Raw genomic sequence first — 15,395 nt, forward strand, 5'->3', positions numbered from 1 at the left:
AGATAGATAGATAGATAGATAGATAGATAGATAGATAGATAGATAGATAGATAGATGATAGATAGATATAGGGAGATAGATAGATAGATGATAGATAGATAGATAGATAGATAGATAGATAGATAGATAGATAGATAGATAGATAGATAGATAGATAGATGATAGATAGATATATATGGATGGATGGATGGATGATAGATAGATAGATAGATAGATAGATAGATAGATAGATAGATAGATAGATAGATAGATAGATAGATAGATAGATAGATAATAGATAGATATAGGGAGATAGATAGATAGATGATAGATAGATAGATAGATAGATAGATAGATGATAGATAGATAGATAGATAGATAGATAGATAGATAGATGATAGATAGAAAAATAGATAGATATAGGGAGATAGATAGATATAGGGAGATAGATAGATAGATAGATAGATAGATAGATAGATAGATAGATAGATAGATAGATAGATAGATAGATATAGGGAGATAGATATAGGGAGATAGATAGATAGATAGATAGATAGATAGATAGATAGATAGATAGATAGATAGATAGATAGATAGATAGATAGATAGATAGATAGATGATAGATAGCTATATATGGATGGATGGATGATAGATGATAAAAAGATGATAGAGATGATAGACAGATAAAAAGAAAGACACAGACCGACAGATGATTGATAGATGATAAAAATGATAGAAGATAGATTAGAATAGATAGATAGAAAAGATTAATTAGATTAGGATGGATAGAAAAATAGATAGGTAGATGGGGATGGATGGATGGTGGATGGATGATAAATGATAAAAACATGATAGAGATAATAGACAGATAAAAATGACACAGACAGATGATTGATAGGTGATAGGTGATAGATAAGAGAAACGATAGATAGATAGATGATCTCCTTGTAGAGCAAAGGGTTGGTCTAGATGACCTACAAGGTCCCTTCCAACTCTGCTATTCTGTTATTAAGTACAGAAGAGCCTTGCTCTCCTGCAGAGACTTCCATGCTTTGAAGCTGTGAAATTTCATTTATTTACATGTAGCCCTTGACTTACAACAATTCATTTAGTGACTGCTCAAAGTGACGAGGCACTGAGAAAAAGGAACTTCCCCTCTGATGACCACAGTCGCGTGATTGAAATTTGGATGCTTGGTCACTGACTCGTATTTATGACGGTCACAGTATCCCGGAGATCACGCGATCCCCTTTTGCGACCTCCTAACATGCGAAGAGTAAGGGCTGAGGCCTTGATACAACCGGTGGCAATGTAAAGCAGGCTTTGTGGGAAGGTGCAAAGCCCGTGTAGTTTGCAGAGAGTTTCCACTCTCCTCCGAGCGCTTCCTTGATTGCAAGTTGTTTGTTTCCTTACGAAACAAGCCTTTTCCCCCCTTTCTAGGATCATCCCGGACGTGTCTGATCTGAAGATAAAGCGAGACAAAATTTCCCGGCAGGACGTGAGTTTTATGAAGAAGGTAAATCCCCAATTTAAGAGGCTTTCATTCCAATTCAGCCTGGTGCAGGGGTCTCCAAACGTGGGCCCTTTAAGACGTGTGGACTGCAGGCTGGGGGATTCTGGGAGTTGAAGTCCACACTCCTTAAAGGGGCCACGTTTGGAGATCTAGCAGATTAAGTATCACAGGTGAAACGTGTGTGTGTGTGTGTGAGAGAGAGAGAGAGAGAGGGAGAGAGAAGAGAGAAGAGAGAGAGAGGGAGAGAGAAGAGAGAGAGAGAGAGAGAGCGCTGGTGGGGAATGGAGGATGGGCCTTTTCTGCAGTGGCTCCCCTGGGTGGAATTTTCTGCCCTGTGGCTCCTTTGGGAGGCTTAAAATCCCTGGCTCTGTCTGTTCCCCCAATCCTGGGGCCCTGAATGCATTGCCTGCCTTCACGGTTAACTGGCCAAATATCTTGGCTGCTGTGTGTATTTATTTGGGGTCTGTGGCTGTAGAAAAAGAAAGGGAGGGAGGGAGGAAGGAAAGGGAGGGAGGGAGAAAAGGGAGGAATGGAGACAGGGTGGAAAGGAAGGAAGGAAAGGAGAGAGGGAGGAAGAAGGAAGAAGAGGAGGGAAGGAGAGAGGAGGGAAGGGGAGGGACGTGGGAGAAAAGGGAGGGAGGGAAGGAAGGGAAGTAGAAAGGAAGGAAGAAGGAAGGAGAGAGGAAGGAAGGAAAGAGGGAGAAAGAAGGAAAAATAGGAGGGAAGGTAAGAGAAAGAAAGGAAAGGGAGGGGAAGGGGGAAGGAAGGGAGGAGGGGAGGGAGGAATGGAGGCAGGGTGAGAAGGAAGGAAGGAAGGAAGGAAGGAAGGAAGGAAGGAAGGAAGAAGAGAGAGAAATGGAAAGGATGGGAAGGAAGGAAGGAAGGAAGAAGAGGGAGAAATGGAAAGGATGGGAAGGAAGGAAGGAAGGAAGAAGAGGAGGGGAGGGGAGGTGGGAGGAAAGCCTAAATCCCCCGCTTTGTGGCATGAGCCCCTCCCACCCTCCTCCTGCTTTGTGCCCCCCTCCCTCCCTCCCCCCCCCCCCCCCCGGAGCAGCACGCTCAGCAGCTCTACCGACACGTCTACTTGGGCTGCAAAGAGGAGGACAACGTGCACAAGAACTTTGAGCTGCTCTACACGTCGCTGGCCCTCATCACCATCGAGCTGGCCAACGAAGAAGTGGTCACCGACCTCATCCGCCTGGCCATCGCCCTGCAGGTACCCGAGAGGGGAGGTGGGGGGGGAGAGGTGCAGAGGAATATCCCCCAGAGGAAAAGAAAAAACCAGGCCCCCCGGCCTCCCTGGAAGGTTTCCAAGGAAATAAGTTTGTGTGCCTTTTTCTCCTCCGGAAGGACATCGCCATTCTCAACGAGGACAACCTGCCGATGTTCAACCGGTGCAGCATCATGGGGCTGGTGGCTGCGTACCTCAACTTCCTCAGCCAGATGATCGCCATCCCGGCCTTCTGCCAGCACGTCAGCAAGGTGCCTTCTCCCTTCCCCTCCTGATTCCTCCTGGGGCCCTCCCTCCCCGGGACGTTTCAGGGGGGCCCAGGCAGCCGATTTGGGGGCTCCCCTCACCCTTTGGAGATTCTCAAGTCATTCGGGTCACTCTGGCTCTCCCAGAGGTGCTTTTTTTCCCAAGAGGAAACTGGACTTTCTCCCTCCCCTCTCCCTCCCTCCCTTCCCTCCTTCCCTCCCTCCCTCCTTTTCTCAGTCCTCCAGGTCCTGGTAGTCCCAGAGGTGCTTTTTTGGGAGGCAACTGGACTTCCTGGTTCAGAAACACTCCTTCTGTATAGGCAGCCATCCAGGGGATTTCTATAGGTCCCCACCCACCCCTCAGCCGTAAGCCGAGGACTCCCTGTAACCCGCTCCTGTGAGAGCTCATCTGGGGCGTCTCTGTGGCCCTCACCCACATCTGGGCATGGGGATATTTTTTATCAAGGAGTCGCTGAGCCGGAAGAGGCCCAGGAGCTCCCAGGACCCCAAATTTTGCCCAGCCCTCTGTTCCCGGAGCAAGAGGGGGTCGGTGGGAACCGGGCACCCTCATAAGTCCCTTCTGGGAGAGGGGCGGTCTAGAAATCAAATAAAAGTTAGTTAAAGTTAAAGATAAGCCAGGCTCCTCCACGTGGGGACCCGGCTGGATATGCCAAGGGGGCACTTCAGCCTGGCATTCTCTGCCAAGGAAAAAGGTGAGCCAGAGACTCCATTCCGCTCACTTAACCCGTCTGAAAGGGGCTTTGTGCTCCCCTTGTTTTCCCAGGTGATTGAAACCAGGACAGTGGAGGCTCCCTACTTTTTGCCGGAAACGACGCTTCGAGATAAGAGCAGGTAAAGATGTTAAAGATTTCAGCCAAATCCCCTTTCAGCTAAGAGGAAGGAAGTTGAGAGGACGGAAAGGGGAAGCTTGAGAATTCAGGGGAAAACTTGGGAGGAAGTTGTTAAGGCAATAAGTAAGAAGGATTTACCAGTGGACCGGGATGCCCTACGCACAGTCAACCATGCGCTAGTGACGTCTCGCCTGGATTACTGCAATGCTCTCTACATGGGGCTTCCCTTGAGATGCACTCGGAGACTACAGCTGGTCCAGAACGCGGCCGCGCGGGTGATTATGGGGAGGACTAGATACTCCCCTGTAACACCTCTCCTGCGCGAGCTGCACTGGCTGCCTGTGGTCTACCGAGTGCGTTTCAAGGTTTTGATTATGATCTTTAAAGCGCTCCATGGCACAGGGCCTAGTTATATGCAGGATCGCATCCTGCCCCACACATCCCTACGACCAATTCGCGCACACAGAGAGGGACTTCTCCGGGTGCCGTCCGCCAAACAGTGTCGGGGGGCGACACCCAGGAGCAGAGCCTTCTCTGTGATGGGCCCAGCCCTGTGGAATGACCTCCCCCGCGACATCAGGATTACTTCCGACCTCCGCTCCTTCCGTGTACAGCTGAAGACCCACCTCTTTCAATTATCCGGCCTGGCTCAATCGCAATCGTAATCTTCCCATTCCTCCAAACTGTTTTTAAACTGTCCGTAAATATTAATTTTTTGGGTTTTTACAATTGGGGTATTTTAAAGTTGATCTTAACTGTCTATTGATGCAATTTGTTTCCTCCTCCGTGTATGTATATGTGTTGTATATGTATGTACGTTTGGTGTTGTTGTTTATGCTCCATTGTACGCCGCCCCGAGTCCTACTTGGAAAGGGAGCGGCTAATAAATCCAAATTTATTATTATTATTATTAACTTCCCTCCAGAAATTCTGGGTCCTCCATCACAGGAGGTTTTAAAAAAGAAAGCGGACAGCCACTTGTCCAGAATGCTAGAAGGTCTCCTGCTTGAGCAGGGGGCTGGACTAGAAGACCTCCAGGGTCCCTTCCAGCTCTATTCTGATTGAAAGGATATGGGATCTCCTGCTTGAGGGGGGGGGGGGGCTGGACTAGAAGACCTCCAGGGTCCCTTCCAGCTCTATTCTTTTTTTTTTTTTCAGAAAATTTTATTGGTTTTTTTAAAAACATTTATAGGGAAAAGGGTAAGTGGAATGGTATACAAATTTTGGCAGTTGCAAGTATGGCAGACGCCCCCTCCCTCCAAACTCATAAGATAAATCTATGTATAAAACATTGATACAAGATCATGTAAAATCAGCATATTAAATCTAAGAAAATTTTCAATCAATTTGTACAATTATAATGTATAGTCTAGGTATAATTTCACTATTACTTTCGGTCTGTTTATAACAATGTGGTTTTCTTATTCATTTTTGTGATCTGAGCTTTCTTGATGTTGCCCCATCACCCCCTGCTGGCAGAGCTCCGGCCCCTCCCGTGTCCTGTATGACCGTTGTAGTGTCTTCTGTTTTTTCTAGGTTCGCTTTATTTTTTTCCATAAAGGCCTGTGCCTCTATGGGTGTATTGATTCTGATTCTTGTCTCCTCCCAGAATATCAGCATCCCTTCAGGCATCAACCATCTAAACCACACCCCCTTCTGGTATAATTTATTCGCCAATTGCGAATAATTTTTCCTTTTCTCCCTAATTTTTTGGGGGATCTGCTTCAAGATGGTTATCTCCCTGTCATGGTATGTCAATGCTTGCCCCCTTTGTGCACCCAGAATTTCATCTCTTGTGCTTTTCCTAAGAAATTTAATATGAACCTCCCTGGGTACATTGTGTGTTCTTGCATATGCTGAATTCACTCTATAAACCAGATCTATCTCCCATTCCATCTGTTGTTTATCTTTGTGTATGTATTCCGCTAAAATATTAGTCATAATGTCCCTTATATTTTCCCCATCTGCTTCTATGACATTTTGAAATCTAAGATAAAAGGACATTCTCTCAAACTCTGTTTTCATTTGTTGGATATCAAGTTCTTTGTTACCCTTCTGCAGCCTCCACCCCCCCCTCGCCTCCGCCACCCCACCCTCCACAAGGTCCAGTCTCTGTGAGTTCTTATAAATTTGGACTTGATTCTGTTTAATTTCTTCCTTCATTTCCTTTAATTGTTTCTTAATTTCTTCCTGGCCCTGTATGAGTTGCTGAAGCATTTGTTGCAAATCCATCTCTGTACTCTTAGGTTGCATCAGTTCTGTGATCTTTGACTGTGTAGCAGGACTGGATGTTGCAGATGTCGGTGCAGAGGTAGCGAAGCCAGGTTTTCCAGGTGGTGGTCTTTTTGGAGACATAGTTTATAAAACAGAAAGATCAGTCAATGTAGCCTTCCAGCTCTATTCTGATTGAAAGGATATGGGATCTGCTTGAGGGGGGGGGGGGGGCTGGACTAGAAGACCTCCAGGGTCCCTTCCAGCTCTATTCTGATTAAAATGGTCTAGGGTCTCCTGCTTGAGCAGGGGCTGGACTAGAAGACCTCCAGGGTCCCTTCCAGCTCTATTCTGATTGAAAGGGTATGGGATCTCCTGCTTGAGGGGGGGCTGGACTAGAAGACCTCCAGGGTCCCTTCCAGCTCTATTCTGATGGAAATGGCATGGGGTCTCCTGCTTGAGCAGGGGCTGGACTAGAAGACCTCTGAGGCCCCTTCCAGCTCTGTTCTGTTGTTCTGTTTGGTTAAAGATCCACTTACAACCTCATTGATTTTCCCTTTGATTTCGAATGAACTTTTGGGGGTTTGTTTTACAGCCTCCCCCCAAACTTGGATAAGGACGACAAGAGCTTGTTCTTTCTGACTCACAAGATTGTGGAATCCTTAGGCGGCAGTGGCTACAGCGCGGAAAGGCTGTCGGTGCCTTATGTGCCTCAGGTGACAGGTGAGAGGCTCTCTGGACGTAAGTCTTTCCAGTGGACGCATGTGTGACTCACGGCAACTGTTGGCAATAACAGCCCAGAGAGGAACCCCCTCGGTTTGGGGACGCCTGGATGGTTGAATAGGATGAAACCGCTACTGTTTGTGATCGGCCATTTATGGCGGAGCAGCGATGTTGCAGGAACTATAACTCCCACAGCACCTGGCTCTCCTGGGGGTTTAAGGCCGCCAGTTGGCCATCCTTGCTGCCCTCTTGGGGGGTGTTCCAGAGGGCAGACAGGGACTCCTTGCTTCTCTTTTACACACCTGTGCATTCAGATTTTGGTTCCCCAAAGTGGCAGCCATTTTGAGAGGAAGCAAGCAATTCGGCTTTCCCACGACACCAGGAATCTCCAACTTTGGCAACTTTAAGCCTTGGTGGACTTCAACTCCCAGAATTCCTTTGCTGGCTGAGGCATTCTGGGAGTTGAAGTCCACCAAGGCTTAAAGTTGCCAAGGTTGGAGACTCCTGCACTAAACCACATAAATGGTGGAAGCCATCTTTGCAGGAAGCAATGGGGAGAGGGGGATTGTTATCATACCTCCACCTCCATTTGACCAGCTATCTGTTACATCAGCTCCAATAAGTTGGACTAGATGACCTACAGGGTCCCTCCCAACTTTGTTATTCGAAGCAGACCAGACCAAGAAATGTAAAATACTATGCAGAAGGTTTACAGCAATTAGCATCCGTGGACACTGCAAATGGCCAGACATGTGCCTGGTTGCTATGCGCCTGGACTGCAGTCCTGTGACTGGGGGATGTGGTGACCATCACAACTTGAAATTCAGGTCCTAAGTACCGCCCAGGTAGGTCTGTCAGAACTTCGAATGGTGACCAATCGTAAGTCAAGGACTTATCTGAACTCGCTACTGGTTTTCATCATACTCCTAATTCCTGAAACATATTATCTATCATCTATCTATCTATCTATCTATCTATCTATCTATCTATCTATCTATCTATCTATCCATCCATCCATCCATCCATCCATCCATCCATCCATCCATCCATCTCCATCATCTTTCTATCCATCCATCTCTATCATCATCTATTCTATCTATCCTCTATCTGTCATCTATCAATCCATCCATCCATCCATCTCTATCATTAATCTGTTTCTATCATTTATCTATCTATCTATCTATCTATCTATCTATCTATCTATCTATCTATCTATCTATCTATCTATCATCCATCCATCTCTATCATCCACCCATCTCTATTTATCTACCTACCTACCTATCTATCTATCTATCATCCAGAATGAGAAATATGAACTTTTCTGAACTTTTTTTATGTCTCCAGATGAGGACAGGCTGTCACGAAGGAAGAGTATCGTGGACACCGTGTCCATTCAAGTGGACATCCTTCCTGGAAACGGCGCAGAAGATAAGGTAAGTTTGATCATGGACATTGTGCAGCTTTAGACAAGCTTTTCCTCTTTCTCGTCCTTTAAGGCTAGGACTCTCCAAACTTGGCAACTTATGGACTTCAACTTTCAGAATTCAATGGGAGAATACAATGCCCAGAATTCTGGGAGTGGGAAGTCCACAAGTCTTAAAGTTGCCAAGTTTAGAGGGCCCTGTCCTAAATGATCTCACCTAACACCTAAGGTGTTTTTCCAAAAGCGGGACTAGAACTCCCTGTCTCCTGGTGATTGGCTCAAAGTCACCCAGCTGCTTTCATGCCAAAGGTGGGGCTAGAATTCACTGACTCCTGGGTGTTTGCCCCAAAGTCACCCAGCCAACTTGCATGCCTAAGGCAAGACTAGAACTCCCAGTCTCCTGGTTTTTAGGCCAGCACCCTCACCACTGCACCAAACTGTCTCTCCACATACAATTATGTCTAACTGTTTACAGATTGAACATAATGAAGTGTGAACCTGGCAGGTGCAGAAGCTTGGGTCAATCCTTTATATCCTCCCCTCTGACAGACAGAACAAATTCCAGACATTCCCCAAACCAGCTTTCTTAGTTTTGGGGTGGTTTTCCCACACTTTCTGGCAGAGCTCAAAAATATTATTGATTCTTTCTGCAGGCCTACCCTCTCAAGCATCTAATGGCTTTTATACGGCTTAATTCGTTGCTTCTTCCTTCCTAGCTCTTGCTAAACCACAGCTGTAAAACACAGTAAATTATTTTATTTCCCATTTTGTTCAACTGTTGGTGTATTTAAGCAAAATATTTCTCCCCATCCCCCAGGTCAACAGCATGGAGGAAATTACCTTTGAAGCCCTGAAGAAGGCGATAGGTAAAATGCATCACAGCATATAGTAAAATATATGTATCCTACCCCCATTCCTTGTTAGATCATACTCTTAACATAATTGTTTTTTGGAAAAGCACTTTTGGGATAATCAGTGTTGTGCAAATACGATTATGTGTTTAATAGTTAATGTTAATGATGTGAAGCTCCAAATTGGATCAGGACCATCCACTAAAGAGTCTGAACTAAAATTTCTCCAACCAGAAGCAGCTTTTCTTTTGAAATATTCATTTATTTCACACAGCATAGCAAAATGCAGGATAGTGCCTAAACTCAGAAGTGCCCATTTATTCAGAGACAATGGAAGGCTAAATGTCCATGAACTTCCCAGAATTCTTGGGGGGTCTCTTGCCCCTCCTGGGGAGACCACCAGTGCTTTTACTCTCAAGGAGACCCGCGCAGTCTCTGGCACGGCCAGGCTGAGATGGTGTCCCAGGCCAACGGCTTCAACCAGGACCTTTCGGGAAGCCAAGTTACCAGTTGTTTTGGGAACAGGGCCTTTGCTTTGCTCTCTTTCTTTCTCCGTCCCTTTCTCCATTTTTAAAAATAAATAAATTATCAACTTCCCAAGATAATACCGGCCTTGAAGAGCAGGAGAAGGAGAAGAGGCGCCTTGTCATTGAGAAGTTCCAGAAAGCTCCCTTTGAAGAGATCGCAGCCCAGTGCGAGACCAAGGTAAGCAGAGCAAGCCATCTTTTCTGCAACAGCCCCCTGCTTGGCGATGCCCAGATAGCCTTGCAAGGCGGCTGGAGGGTCTACTTCAGAGAGCAAGGACCCCACAGCACGAGCTAAGCAGGGGTGACTTCTCCCCTTGCGGTGGCCATGGTCCCACCTTCTCCTACAAGGGCTAGGAGGAACAACCTGGTGCAAAGTACACTTTGCATCCTCATGTGTCATTCTGCATAATGAAGTGTGAGATCAGGGCAGACGAGTGTGGAAAGTGTGAGGGAGGGGGGGCAGACCCTTTCGCTCTCCCTCTTATGCATGGGAACTGGCATCCAGAGTAGGAATGTCAGATTGAAACCCCTGGCTGAGTAAGGAACTCGCTGTTTAAAGATTTCTGCTGGATATGGTAAGAAAGGGGTTGTACTTGGTGACCAAAACGCTTCCTTCTCTCCTCGGGAGGCGGAGGAAGAGAGAAAGCTGCCATGCTACAGCAATTTTCTGCCAGAGTGGAATTTCCCAGCTTTATCAGTGGCCTTCAGTGGGGGATAATCCGGATACGGGATGCCTCAAGAAGAGAGTACAGAATAGGATACTGAATAACAGGGTTGGAAGGGACCTTGGAGGTCTTCTAGTCCAACCCTCTGCTCAAGCAGGAGAGGCCTAGACCATTCCAGACAAATGCCTGTCCAGCCTCTTTTTAAAAAACTCCAGTGGTGACAAGATGTTCCACTGTTAGGAAGTTTCCCCTTAGTTCTAGGTTGTTTCTCTCCTTGGTTAGTTTCCATCCGTTGTTTCTTGTCCTGCCCTCTGGAGTTTTGGAGAATAGCTTGACACCCCCCCCCCTCCTCTGTGTGGCAGCCCCTCAAATATTAGAAAGCTGCTCTCATGTCTCCCCTGGTCCTTCTCTTCGTTACACTTATATTATTACGATTCCAAGAGTAACAGAATCCTAAGGCTGGAAGGGGGACATTGGAGGTCTTCTAGTCTGACCCCCTGCCCAGATCACAAGTCCTTATACCATCCCTGATAAATAGTTATCCAATCTATTCTTGAAGATCTCCTGCGATGGAACCCCTGCAACTGTGGGAGGCAGGTTGTCCCATAGAAAGGAACCTCGCTTTGACCGTCACCCGATCTCACTCGATCTGTTTTCTCTCTCCAGGCAAACCTCCTCCATGACCGACTGACTCAGATACTGGAGCTCACCATTCGGTAAGGAGAAATGCCGAAGGACTCGTTGGATTTTGGCTGGGAAAATTGGAGGATGGGAATTTGGGAGTCACGAGGTCAAAGGGTGGGAAATTCAGGGGTGACCAAAGGACAGTACAAGTAAGTCCTAGTTTAGTGAACAGGACTGAAAAAAAGAGACTTAGGACTGGTTTTCCACACTTATGACCGTTGCAACATGGCAATTTGGGAACTTGGCAACTGGCGTGAATTTACAACGGTTGCAGAATCCTGCGGTCACATTTGCAACTTTCTGGCAAGCGGTCATTGGGGAAGGCAGCAGAAGTCACAAATCATGTTCATGTAACAACTAGTCAGAGGATGTTTCACTTTACAACTCTTTCAGTTAGTAATGGAGTCACCACTCCCAACTGCAGTCACTAAGTGAGGACTACCTGTAATATTTTGTTCTGATGGGTTGATTCTCACTGACAATCGCTGGATTAATCCTAGTCTGTGTTAGACTCCATTAGATTGAATTGCTTTTCCACCATGTATTTCTTACGGTTCAAGTATTCTTAGTTTGCAAACTGTCTCCAGCAGCCATCAGAAAAGAATAAAAATGACAATTTAGGAAGAAATACAAAGTCAGGGTCCCAGAATGTCCAGCTGAAGTTCTGCCTTGTATAACCCTGAGGTCTTTCTTTCCACAGGCCCCCTCCCAGCCCTTCGGGGACCCTGACCATCACGGCCGGCTGCCCCCATTACCAATCTGTTCCCGTCTATGAGATGAAGTTTCCGGATCTTTGTGTGTATTGAGGGTCTTCAGGCTGCCTCTGCTGGGAATTGTTTTAGTCTTAGAGCGCAGACTGTGTAGAAGCCCCGGAGGAGTTCCTAGGCTCCCTTCACTCTTTGCCAACTTCTAATCGAGTTTTCAAAAACGGCCATGAACGCGAAGGGCAGTTAAGGCTGGGGTTGCACCCGAAATATCTTTATTTTGTACACGCTGTTCTCCAAGCTGTTGCAAAGAAAAATGAAAAGCGGAAGGTGGTTTATTTTGGGGCAGCTGGTTTTACGGTTTGGAAATAAGGGCACGCTTAGGTTTTCCATTCCACTTTGTCTAGAAGTGACAGTGCTAACTTTCCAATTCTGGGCTGCCTCGTTTCCTATCAAAACCTTAATCTTGAGCACCTTAAAACAACACGAGGTGGGCACTTGGCTATCGTTAACTAAAGGATGATGCTAAATGCTTGGCCACCTTGAAGAACTACTGGCATGTGTCCACAGTAGTTAATCTGAACCATAGTTTTGCTTTCTCAAAAATGCTGTGCTTGTGCAAATAGTTGTCACCTGCACTCTTCTGATAAAAAAAGGCTTTAAAGCCTGCAGTATTTTTTCATGTCTTAAAAAAATGTCTAGTCTAAAGCCCACACGCTGGGGTGGGGGGAAAGTGTATTTTTGCTGCACAGCGATATATAGATAAATATATTTAGTATAGCACAAGATATTCAGGGCATTTTAAAATGAGAGGGTTTTTAAAAACACGTTTCCTTAAATTGTAATAGAAGAGTTGGTTATTCTATGAACTATTTCTCTCTGTAATATAGCGGTGATAGTGATATTTTATTAACTGAAAAACAAAAAATATGGATGGCGCCCCTAGGCAACCATTTTTTTATTTTTATTGTTTTGTACATGCTCCCCTTCTTTTTCATCTGCCAATTGCCATTGGTCAAGATATCCCCACTTTCTGATGCTTTTTCATTAACACCCATCGCACAACGGGGATGTATTTCAAATGTTTACCCTGCCCTACAAATAACTTCAAAAATTCAATAAACAGCTGGCAAGCTTTGGTAATTCAACATGTACGCTTGTTGCCAGTTTGCTAAGGGGGGTGTGGGGTGATATAAGTTTGGCCCGGGGACACAAATTGGGGAAAAGTCAAGTCCTAGGAATTTTATATTTTTTAATATTTTGGCCAGCCTATTAGAAGAGCCGAACTCTGGACGTGCTCAGTGTAACCAAGGCCTTTTTTTCAGTTTGACAGCGCAATCACAGCTCTTAGAGGAGGACGAAACCGCCTCTCTGGTGCAGCATCCCCCTGTGATTGCAGCTGCTCCGGCCTGCTCAGACGACAGGCAGCGCCCCTCGCAGGACGCCCGGCCCCCCCTCCCTTGGCACACTTAGCTCCCCCTTTTTGGTTTTGGAAGGTAAGCTGTATGGGCGTCTGATGTCATCCGAGGGGCGTCTTCCCGAAGACCAAAAAGCCAAGGGAAGGCCCCTCTGTCTTTTTCCAAAGTGTGGCTGCTTATGCGCCAGCCCCGAAGGGAAGGCCACATGCTCTGCCGTGTTCACCCCATGCCGCCTGTGACCGGTCCTGCTGTCCGTCCAGCCGCTTCCCCCACTGCTCTGCATGCAACAGACGCCTGGCCTTTCATGCCTCATCTGCTGGGCTGCCTCCATCTTTTGTTGTTGTATTCCACGGTGGAATGGCGACATTTCCACTACTCTCGTGGCTCTTGTGTAACGTTAAGCAGAGCAGGGGAAACATGCAAAAAGGGAAGCAGTTGGATTTTGAGGAGAGCCCTCCTGCATCTGAAAGCACTCCTCATGTGGTGCATTACGCTGGCGTGGAAAAGCACCAGGCTCCTGCGTAGATGGTGGTCCAGGAAGCTCACGCAGCTGGTTCTGTAACAATCCCTCGCATTCCAGAAACATCCGATACAAAGGCCTGCGTACATGATCCCCCGTGCTCGTGGCTGTGTTGGTGTCGTTCGAATGTTTTTGTCCCTCGGAAGTCCTGCTGGTAGTTTTAGGTAGGCCAGCCTGTTCCTTAGCATTTCAGCTGTTCCATTTGAAAGAATGCATAGCTTTCCGTTGGCGTTTTAACGCAAAAAAGGAAAATTGTTCCACTGAAGAAGAGAGTCGTTAACAACCAGATTGTCTATTTCACCGATGACGCTTCAGTAGATCAGTAGATTTCTGCACTCTCTGTAACGAGCTGTTCGGTTAAATGTAAGAACACTGTGCAAATCCACTTGTAAGCAATAAAGTTTACATAAAGAATCACAAAATATGGGGGTTTTTCTCCTATTTTAAGGCTTTTATTGACATTTAACTAATAATGGAACTCCATCCCGCAAGGGATTATGGGGTTGTTAAAAGATGATTGACGTTTAATCACTAAATTTGGTATCATAAATCATTGACAATTTCAGTAGAGCAACAGTGAAGCATCTGCCTTTTGAGAGGGAAAGTGCAGCAGGGATGGGCTACCTACACCCCCCCCACCCCACTCCCCTTTTCAGAGTCTGCAAAGCTGTTCAAGGTTGCTTAATGCTCCTTTTTAAATTATCCAACCTGGGGAGGGGGGCAGGGACACCATATATTCTGTCCTCTTCTTCTCCAGTCACATCCATGGCTTGCTATTTTGCTCCACATGGCCCTGGCCTCCCATTAAAAACAATGGAGTTAATAATAGTTTCCAGGCATAAGAAAAGTGTCCACCCACCCCTTGGACATGACACCCGTTTTACATCCAAATGTTTCATCCTCATTTTCTTTTCAGCCTGCTGGGAAAGCCACTATAGCAACCTGAGGGAAGACAGTGGGCTTCAAAAGACCCCATTCCCCCATTTGTATAAGGTAGGACCCTCTCCTGCCCCAGTGCCAAGCCCACCAGAGGCATTGGACTACAAGTTCCATCACTCCTGATCTAGAAATCATGGAGAGAGAACATAGCCATGGGGCAGGCCAAGAGGAGGGAGGGAGGGAGTGCGCCAAGCTCTACAGCGGAGAGTCCTCAACTTACAACCGTTTGTTTAGTGGCCATTTGAAGTTACAATGGCCTGGGGGGGAAGCGACTTGCAGCCGGTCCTCACACCTACAACCCAGGCAGCAGCATCCTGGGCACATGATTAAAATTTGGGTGCTTAAATGCATTTATGATGGCTGCAAGGTCCCAGGGTCATGCAAAAACCTCCCTTCCCAGCCTGCTTCTGACAAGCAAATGGGGGAAGCTGGACTCGTTTAATGACAGGAGTCACTTAACAGCTGCAAGAACATCCGTGTAAAATTAGGCGTGCCTCAATGACCACCTTGCTGAACAGAAATTCTGCTCTCAACTGTGGCCGTAAGTCGAGGACTACCTGTGCTGAGCATAGAAAGAGAAAATTAATAATAAAATATGAAGAAATGATAACAAAAGGGAGCAAGGCAAAGCCCATCTGTGGCCAAAGAGGAAGACATAAAGCTGCTTGTCTTCCCCACTTTTCATTTATTACTTATATCATTTACAAGCCAAAGGGGTTCATTCTGCCCGCCACGGATGATGGGCTTTGTCGTCCCTCCTTCGCCCAAGCACTCCTTCAACTAGGCCGCCTGAGGCCTCGCGGGGGTGTCGGGGTGCCGAAGGGAGGGAAGAGCAGCCGCAGCTCCGCCGCTTCCTGGCTTGCGAGGGAGCCCACAGGCCCTGCTCACGGAGCCTCCTCGGAGAAGGCAA

At 46.7% G+C, this 15,395-nt stretch overlaps 2 protein-coding genes across 3 annotated transcripts in view; both read left to right on the forward strand.

The window, feature by feature from the left end:
- EFR3A (EFR3 homolog A) overlaps positions 1 to 13,968 on the forward strand; it is a 53,104-nt gene extending 39,136 nt beyond the window's left edge. For both annotated transcript variants that reach the window (XM_081951955.1, XM_081951956.1), the window contains exons 15-24: positions 1,421 to 1,496; positions 2,548 to 2,709; positions 2,844 to 2,975; positions 3,754 to 3,821; positions 6,627 to 6,754; positions 8,099 to 8,187; positions 8,995 to 9,043; positions 9,630 to 9,733; positions 10,887 to 10,936; positions 11,605 to 13,968. In XM_081951955.1, coding sequence (XP_081808081.1) covers positions 1,421 to 1,496; positions 2,548 to 2,709; positions 2,844 to 2,975; positions 3,754 to 3,821; positions 6,627 to 6,754; positions 8,099 to 8,187; positions 8,995 to 9,043; positions 9,630 to 9,733; positions 10,887 to 10,936; positions 11,605 to 11,710 — 964 coding nt within the window. In that variant the 3' untranslated portion in view covers positions 11,711 to 13,968. The remainder of the gene's footprint in view (positions 1 to 1,420; positions 1,497 to 2,547; positions 2,710 to 2,843; positions 2,976 to 3,753; positions 3,822 to 6,626; positions 6,755 to 8,098; positions 8,188 to 8,994; positions 9,044 to 9,629; positions 9,734 to 10,886; positions 10,937 to 11,604) is intronic.
- Positions 1 to 15,395, forward strand: part of VPS28 (VPS28 subunit of ESCRT-I) — a 29,249-nt gene that overhangs the window by 7,570 nt on the left and 6,284 nt on the right. The gene's annotated exons all lie outside the window — the stretch shown is intronic.

The sequence above is a fragment of the Natrix helvetica genome, assembly GCF_964273705.1.
Source record: "Natrix helvetica genome assembly, chromosome: 4".
Lineage (NCBI taxonomy): Eukaryota > Metazoa > Chordata > Lepidosauria > Squamata > Natricidae > Natrix > Natrix helvetica.